Below are 9,999 nucleotides of genomic sequence, written 5' to 3' on the forward strand. Positions count from 1 at the left end.
ATCTAATGTCCAAGGGAATTTGGGTTTCTACATGACATTCTTGTCTATTGGATTGTAGCCAATTGGTAAGATCTTTTCAACTCTTAACTTTTAATTTTGTGCTTAGGATTAGTCTCTTCATCTCCTCCCCATTTCTTTAATTTCAAAATCTCTCTCTCCTTTCAAAAAAAACTTCTTTGTTTGTGCTTGTTTTTCTAAACTTAGACCATTTTTGCAAATTAGAAACTTTGGCATTATGCCATTGCATTTTCAAACTCATTTTCTTAATCAAATTTGTAAATATACTTAATTATACTTGACTTAAAATTTTCAAAAGCCAAAAAGAACTAACTCATTCAAACCATTTTTAGGCCTTTTGTGCCTTTCAAACTTAAAGTTTTGTTAAAAGCAATGCACCTACTTTAAAATTGATACCACGAACTACGAGGTTTTGATCCCTCATTTTTATGTTGGTACGTAGGCACAAGTCCGAAGGTCTTGTCAAACACAAAAATATAATTAATGAATTCTTTTCTCATCCACTAATTCCATTTGCTTGTAAACATCATTTGCACAAAATACATACGCACATAAAAAAGGGCTCCCTAGGAGTATCTAGGACACTTTGGGTGCTAACACCTTCCCTCTATAACCAACCCCCTTACCTGTAATCTCTGGCATTTTATTAGTTTTGATTTGAAAACTTCTTATTTGTGGGTTTTGTTCATATTTTTTCCCTTTTCCCTTGGAAACAATAAAAGCGCGGTGACGACTCTTGTCATTTGTTGCTTCTTTTCTCATAAGCATTTTGGCTGTTACTTTTGGATGAATTTTTGTTTTTGGCTGATGGTGCTGGATTCAACTCTACGTTTGGTTTGAGACTGGACCTAAAGCCCAAGCGGTTTTGGCTGCATCACACACTTTGACCTTGCCTCACCCCTGGATTGTGACTTTGGGCCAGGGTCCATTCACAGTGCTCTTTGCACCCCCTATTCGCGATTAACACCCATAAGGCCCATGATAGTCTTTCTTGGCCCATTTCCATTCTTTTCTTTAGTTTTTTTGTTTGTTTTATTAATTAGGATATGTTAACTATGTTTTAATCTTTATTAGTGTATTAATTAGATAATTTTAGAATTAGATTTTTATTCAATAAATCTTGATTAATTCTTAGAAATAATAGATTTTAGATTAAGTAGGTTAAATAGTTTTAGATTAAAATACGAATTAATTAGAGTTTTTAGAATCTTTTTAGATTTTTAATTAGATTTTAGAAATATTTGAAATCAATTAGGATTATTAGAAATCTTTGGATAATTAGAATTTCTAGAATATTTGATTTTTAGGATTGGAGTTTAATTAGAATTTCCATGATTAGATTTTTAATTCAATATTAATGATTTTGTGAAATGACCATTTTGCCCTTGGACCTAAAATCTTGACTTTTTTAATACATGCTCCCTTAGCTTAGGGTTTTAATCAGATTTGTCTGATTCTTACCTAGTGGATTAATCCAATAGGTTTATTATTATACCTAGTTCAACTAATATTTTCAACCCCATTGATTGGTGTTAACCAAAGGTAACTTTGGTCAACCAAATCTTTTGTAATTGTGTTGTAAAACCCCAACCCTATCTGAGTGATCAAAAGACCTTTGATCACTTGATATGGCAAGTTCATTACGCTCAAGCTATTATGGATACATTGAATCTCTGGAGCTCAAGACCTCAAGACCTCAAGGTTCAAATGCAAGATCAAGACTTCAAGTTAACATCAATCAAGTATAGATAGCATATTGGACTTCTCAAGCACATCAAAGGTATCAACATTTGACAAGTGTGTCTCAAACTATAAGCTATAAGTCTTAAGCAATGAGGAATGATGAGACGGAGTTTCTCCTACCCTTGTCTACGATGACTTTGCGTACGGGGCGTAGGCCCTAGTTATTCAAAACATTCGCCCTCATTCATAGACTTTAGTACAATTCGTATCAAACAATTGTCAAGTCTTGGCAGTACAACAAACAACATGGCATCATCAAGATCAAGAATCAGAAGCCTCTAAAAACACCTGTCAATCATGATAAGGGTTACATGCTATGAGCCTTAAGTAATGAGGAATGATGAGGCGGAGTTTCTCCTACCCCTGTCTCGAGTGACTTTGCATACGAGGCATGGGCCCTAGCTATTCAAAGCACTCGTCCTTGTTCATATACTTTAGTGCAATTTGAATCATGCAATTGCCAAGTCTTCTTCAAGCAAGCATAAATCTTTCAACACTTTAATAGTGAAACATCATTACTGATGAATCCTCCTTCAATATCAGACTCTCCTCCTGGATGTTCATACATTTCTTGGGATCATTACTTTGGGGTCACATACCCATTTCTCAATGAATTGCTTCATGCATTGCCTTTCAGTTCTGACTATGGCATGCTTTGTTGCTTTCCTCAAGGTGCAAACCTTGGTTACTTCTTTTAGCCTATGGAGTACAAACTCGGGATTTATTCTTTTCTTATAAGGTGTAGACCCTGGCAACTTCCTTCAGTCCATGGAGTACAGACTCTGGCTTTATTCTTTTCCTACGAGGTACAGACCTTGACATCTCGCCCATATAGTTCAGACTATGGCATCTTTATTCTTTGCCTATAAGTTACAAACCTTGGCATCTAGCCCATGGAGTACAGACTCTGGCTTTGCTTCCTGCCCACAAGGTGCAAAGCTTTGTAACTTCCTTTATCCTATGGAGTATAGAATATGGCTTTATTGCTTGCCTATAAGTTACAGATCTTGGTATCCTTACCCATTGAGTTCAAACTCTGGCCATCTCGATTTTGTCTATACAATTACAAACTTTGACATATTATCTTGCCTACAGTTCAGACTTTGGAATTCTTTAATCCAACCCATGGAGTTCAGACTCTGGATACCTTTTTCCTTTTCCCTGTATAGTTCAGACTATGACACATCTTTATGCTTATGCCCCATGGTATTCATCTATCTTACCCTATGGAGTTCAGACTCTAGCTATATCTCACTCTGCCTTGTGGGGTGCAGACCCTGACAATACTTTTCTACCCAGGGAGTCTCAGACTCTGGTAGCATCTTTGGTTCAGACAATGCCTTCATTAATACCTTGTGGTTGATTACCATCATTGGTTAATGCCATACTCTTGCTTTTAAGCAATTTGATTTTCCTCTTGGCAATCCCATCTAATATCATCTTGTTGTCAGCCTTAGTAGGCTAAACTACGATTGCTTTATTTTTCTCATTGCACGATGAGAATACGTAGGCACGAGGGTTCGAATCCTCCACGAGCATACTTATTTATTCTTCCTACCTTAGGGCATTTCTCCACTCATATCCATGATGCATTCATAATCTACCTCCATTCACTCCATATGATATACTCTTGCTTTGAGCCAAATACACTATCTCTTTATGCTCCATCTTGTGTCAGCTTGTGAACCAAAAGCGATTTGGCTCATACCCAAACACTTAATTCTCCTTGTTTTCAGTTATACCATATAGTGGCAGACGCTTCCAGCTAGTCCACATATTTGTCAACGCCAATTTTACTCTTGGGTTCATATTTTACCCCTTTTGGAGTTCAGATCATACTAATTCTTGATTTAGACCATACCTTTATCACACTTCTTTTCACCTCCTACCACTAGTTTTTTGAACTACGGAGCTCTGAATTTCTCATTGCACTATGAGGATACATAGGCATGAGGGCCCTAATCCTCACCGAGCATTTTATCTATTCTTTTTTATTTACCCCCTATTCTTTTGCGAGTAATCCTTAGATATCACACTCATTGGAGCGAGAACAATCAAAACAGTTCCCATGGAGTACCATGGATGTAAGGGGTGCTAATATATTCCCCTTGCATAACCGACTTCCTTACCCAACATATATCTTTTCCCCAGGTTTTATCGATGTTATCCTTTTTCTTCGGGAATAAATAAAGTTCGATGGCGACTCTGTTGTATGTTCGAGCGTGCGATACGTTCTGGTATATTTCCACTAGCTTCATTGGGGAAAAATAAACTGGGGAATATTCAAAGTGATTGATCACCAGGTTCAGGCATGACCGAATGGCACTGAGAATAATAAGAAATAAACAAATTGGAAATATTCAAAATGATCTCTCTCTCTCTCTCTCCATTAAAAGTGTTTCACGCACTAACACAATATATTATTTATATTTTAAAAAATGTAGTACATATGAAATTCAACATACTTTATATAATCTCATTTCATTTTAAAATTTGTGAAACTTTAACATTTCATCTACTCAATAAAAAATATATTAATTTATTGATTAGTTTGATCAATGAACGATTGCAACAACATAATAGAAAAGATTGATTATCTCTGGCGTGGATTTCGTGAGAATCAAAGAGGTCATTCTTGCAGTAGACACTACTATTCAAGTTAAAATATAAGATTGATCATACTGTTGGTGTAAGCCCTAGAGGCCAATACTTTTGGTACTTGTATCGAATTATTTATTAATAATAAAAGGCATTTTCTTTATTATGGTTGATTAATAAAGTCCCTAGAATAGATAGTCCGTTTAATGTATTAAGTGTGACTTAATCATGAGAACACATTAAACATAAGGGCACTATTCTTAAAGTATCCGTAGTCGAGCTTTAGTGTGAAGTGGGATAACATTAAAGCATTAAGACTATTATGTTTGTAGACTGATGATCATATCTCATGGATCATGGATAAAGAGTTATCAAGTCTTAAACATAGGTATGAATATTAGGAGTAATATTTATACCACATTGACCCGCTATGAGAATACTATATAGAAAGTTATGCAAAGTGTCATAAGTTATTCTCATGGTGATAATAGTGTATACCACTCTTCGACCTGAAACCACTATGGATCCTAGATGTAGAGTCGAGTGCTTTATTGCTGATCCAACATTGTCCGTAACTGGATAACCATAAAGACAGTTGATGGGTACTCCACGAAGCATGCTGAGGGACATGAGTGTCCTAGATGGAATTTGCCAATCCTTCGTAACAGGATAAATGTCTATGGGCCCAATATTGAACTGGACAAGGATGACACGGTCTATACCTTGTGTTCAATATAGACATAAGGGCAAAGGGGTAATTGTACACATAATTATTATCACAGGAGGTTTTGTCAGATCACATGACATTTTTGTGACTTGGGTAGCAGTGATGTGTTGCTAGATACCGCTCACTGTTTATCATGTTAAATGTGTGATTTAATATAATTGCCAACGCCGCGAAAACCTATAGGGTCACACACAAAGGACGGATTGATGAGAGATAGAGTAACTAAGGAACACCGTAAGGTACGGTGCACTTAAGTGGGAGACGAAATATGGTAAGGTACCAAATACTTAAGTGATTTTGGGCATATTATAAGATATGGGCCAAAATACACTTAAGTGGGCTTTTTAGCTTGAAGCCCACACAAGTGGTTCTATAAATAGAACCCCTTGGGTAGAAGCATTGTCACTCCAATCCACTCAGACAGAAATTCAAGTAGAGACTTGGAATTTTGTTTCCCTCTTTCTCTCACTCAAAGTCTTCATTCATAACAGCTAGCACTGCGATTGAAGGAATTCGTTCATGTGGACTGAGTAGAGACGTTGTCATCGTTCAACGTTCGTGATCGCCCCGTGGATCTGTATCAAAGGTTTTGATCATTATCAGAGATCTGCACCAAAAGTTTGAATCGCCACAAGAGGTAACGATTCTATCACTGATCATGCCCATTCGTAAGGATCACTAAATGGAGAAATTTTTAAATTCCGCTGCGCTTTGGATGGCAATTCTCCAACACATACTCCGATAAAATATGGTTGAAAAATATTCTCAATGCAGTAGAGTAGAGGTATACCTGAAAGGTTAGTACCCAATACGTCTAAGTTAGTAAAGTGAGAGAAATGAAAATTTTTAAGAGTGAATTAAATTCTACTTGTATTGAAGTGGAGAAGAGCAGATATCATTTGACACTTGAAACCGCCTTCGATGGTTTTCCTTTTGTTTTGTTTTGCTTAACGCGTCGACCTTCACATATTTTATGCTGGCAATTTCACCTACTTTTGATTCAATCATAAGAAATTATGACTTTGAGTTAGTTTTATTACTCTAATTCGAAGACAAATTTTGCTTACTATAATTGTTGTTTTTTAGTTTTTTATGAGAAATTCATATTTTGAAATTAGTTTTTAAATATTAAATAGGGTGTGTTTTGATTTCACTACGTACTTGTAAAAGATACGTAAGTTGTTGAATCGTTGAAGATAAAAATAGAGAGAGAGAGAGAGAGAGAGAGAGAGAGAGAGAGAGAGAGGGGGGGGGGGAATGTACTTAGGTGAACTGTATCATGGAGTTTGTGGAAAACTCATAACTGTTATTTTTGAATATTTTCTTAATGTGTTTTTAAGAGATGGTTTGATTGCTTAAGTTAATCTCAACATTAACTATATTGTTTATTGTGATTTGAACGAGAAGTGGAATTTGCGTTGGGAAAAGACATGTTACTACTCATGGGCTTTATATCTCAACCACTTTGCCCACCCGTCCTCGTACATGAAGGACGTATATTGTCCTGTCTTTGCATTCAATCACTTCACCCATTTGATGTTTTGCATTTTAGAGACATGTCTTCGCCCTTAACCACTTTGTCTCTTTCAAGTCTCATACTTGAGAGACTATAGACCTTCATGTTTTATCTTTCAACCATTTTGCCCCTTGCAGACCTTGTGTTTGAGAGAGTTTAGATTGTCAAGTCATTGCTTAACTATATTTTTTTTACCCAACTTAAGGAATTGTGTACAATTATGCTATAATCCAGACCCAAAAACTATAAAAGGATTTGACTCATTAGTCCAACATCTCGTGAAGAGCACGAGCAAACTCTCTCTATATACACATCTAAAGAGCTAAGTTGAAGGAGATCACCATTTCACATATTACAAACTCTAAAGGGAACTCTTGTCTCGCTTATCATATTCAGAGTCTTTGTTCATTTATCATATTTATATATTTATTTGATTATCTACAATGTTATGGTGTCGTCTACCGTCTCACGTAAACGATTGTAATTTCTGTCTTTTTTTCTTCAGTTTTTACCAATTAGCGGCGGTTTTAAACCGCCACTAGTTTTTAGTGATTATTTTGTGACAGTTTAAAACCACCACTAAAAAATTGAAGTAAAAAAACAAAAAATTTAAATTGGTTTAAAATCGCCACTAAATATTAAAAAATAAATAATAATAATAAACTGATATTTTGTTGCGATTTAAAATCACCCTAAATATTTAAGAAAAAGACACTAATTTTTCGATCTCTTCGGCGTAGACCGGGCCAAATGATATATTGATTATATTCTGTCAAAGAATGTCTATAGATAGGTGTGTGAGTCGTTATATGCGTGTTATAACACATAGGCTATCGATTCAAATAACTGTTCAAAATATCCATGAGGCACAGAGCAAAGAATCATCCACCTATGGTGAGCATTCATACTGACATGGATTATGAAGACAACAACCCATGGATATTTAGATTCTGAAAATAAAAAAAGATATTAAAATATTATTATATACTGTGTTAACATTATATAGTATGTTGTTTGTTTAATTCAGTTCAATTGATTGGTGATAAAAATCCAATTGCAAAGTGCAATTTAATATATGTGACTTCTCATTTATTCATAAATATTGTAATGATATGTTATCTCAAAATATATATAAATGGCAAAATAAATTCACTAAAATGTTGAATGACAAAATAAATGCGGTTCGTTAAACAGGTTTTAGCCCCTCCTCTCTTATATATGTGTGCCCAATTTTTTAAAACACGAATATTAATATAAATTTTTATAAATTAAATTAATAAAGTATTAACATGCCCACCCTCATTTTTTTAACTATTCAAAATTTTAAACTCACATCCATTTTCTGCAATCTTTTACCGACAATAATGTGTTGTAATTTATTAAATACAAGTGTGTTCCAAAATGACAAATGGTGGAAGTGAGTTAATGCTAATAAATGTATGAGATAACTCTTCATGAATTTTGAATTTTGAATTTTGAATTCGGAGATTGTAACTCTTCATGAGATGTTGCAAAGGCGAAACCATGCAACTGTTGGTGAAACATGTTGCAGGCCAACCATTATGATTATTGGAAAAGGACATTGCTTCACCAAGGACCGCTACCTTGTGAAACAATATCAACATGGCCTATAAAAGCATAAATCCGGATTCAGAATACAACACACAAAATCTGAAAATCCTCTAAATAATTCCAGACGCTCTTCGCTGCATGCGGGTTTTCGCCAGTCTTGCGCAAACTCGATAAGGCTGAATTATCCTGGGTATTCCTGCATCAGAACTCTAAGACAATCGAGAGTGCTTGAAATACTATAAGGAAAGTGTTGCGTTCACGATTCAAGCCTGGATCCCTTTAATCTTTCCGAAATTTCTAACAGTCTTATAGTATCTCAAATCATGGCCACCGACGCTTCTGTTTCAAGCATCAAACTGATGAATCAGGATCTTGTTAAGTTAGATCGTTTCGATGGAACAAACTATACCCGCTGGCAAGACAAAATGACATTTCTCCTGACCGCCCTGAAAATTCAATATGTCTTGGATCCTGATCTGGAGGCAATTCCAGAACCAACTGAGAATGACACTGATGAAGTAAAAAAGGAGAGAAGGAAACGAAAAGAAGATGAACTGCTTTGTCGTGGACACATCTTGAACACATTATCTGATCGTCTCTATGATCTCTACACCAATACTGCATCCGCAAAGGAAATCTGGGACGCACTCGAATTCAAATTCAAGGCCAAAGAAGAAGGTACGAAAAAGTTTTTAATATCTAAATACTTTGATTTTAAGATGTTGGATTCCAAGCCGATTCTTGCACAAGTACACGAGTTACAGGTTCTCGTGAATAAAATAAAAGTCGTGAAAATTGACATTCCTGAAGCATTCCAAGTCGGTGCAATAATAGCAAAATTGCCACCTTCGTGGAAAGGATACAGAAAGAAATTGCTGCATAGTTCTGAGGACTTTTCTTTGGAGAAACTTCAGAAACACCTTCGTATCGAGGAGGAAACGAAGGATCGAGAAAAAACTGAGTCTGCTGGATTTGCTAAAGCAAATGTTGTTACCGCTAAAGGAAAGAAAAAAATGATGGCATGAAAAACCATCTCGGCCCCAGGAAAGAACACAACAAGTTCAAAAATTCTGGCGGACCAAAAGGTACTAAAAATGGTTGTTATGTATGTGGCAAACCCGGACATTATGCTCGAGATTGCAGGCACAATAAGTCCAAAAATGAGGTCAATGTTGTTCATGCCGATGACGACATAATCGCTACGGTAAGCGAAATTATGGCAATCAAAGGCAAAGTACAAGGATGGTGGTATGACACATGTGCAACTGTGCATGTATCTTATGATAAAACAGCATTCAAAACCTATACCGAAGTCAATGATGGACAAGAAATGCAAATGGGAAATGAAGTGCGATCAAAAGTCGTTGGAACATGATCCGTCGAACTCAACTTCACTTCCGGAAAGAAAGTCACTCTTGTTAATGTGCTTCATGTTCCTGATATGAATAGAAACCTTGTTAGTGGGGACTTATTGGGAAAACCGGGTATTAAATCTGTATATGAATCGGGCAAATTAATAATGACCCGTAATGGTATATTTGTAGGAAAAGGATATTCCGCTGAAGGAATGATCAAACTTTGTACTACCGACAATATTATTAATGAAATTTCTAATTCTGCTTATATGCTTGAATCTATTTCCTTATGGCACTCTAGATTAACACATATTGGTATTAGTACTATGAATAGACTAATTAAATCCGGTTTGATATCATGCAACATTCATAATTTCGGGAAATGTGAAATATGTGTTAAATCAAAAATGATAAAGAAACCTTTCAAAAGTGTTGAAAGAAAAACAAACGTGCTAGATCTTGTGCACTCT

The 9,999-nt window shown here is 35.6% G+C and overlaps 1 protein-coding gene across 1 annotated transcript; it reads left to right on the plus strand.

Annotated features, from left to right (window-relative positions):
• The first annotated feature begins 8,497 nt into the window (after positions 1-8,497).
• Positions 8,498-9,199, plus strand: LOC127130696 (uncharacterized). Its single transcript, XM_051059663.1, has one exon. It carries the CDS (start codon positions 8,498-8,500, stop codon positions 9,197-9,199), a length of 702 nt encoding a protein of 233 aa, XP_050915620.1.
• The last annotated feature ends 800 nt before the right edge of the window (positions 9,200-9,999 follow it).

This window comes from Lathyrus oleraceus, chromosome 3, assembly GCF_024323335.1.
Source record: "Lathyrus oleraceus cultivar Zhongwan6 chromosome 3, CAAS_Psat_ZW6_1.0, whole genome shotgun sequence".
Taxonomy (NCBI): Eukaryota; Viridiplantae; Streptophyta; class Magnoliopsida; order Fabales; family Fabaceae; genus Lathyrus; species Lathyrus oleraceus.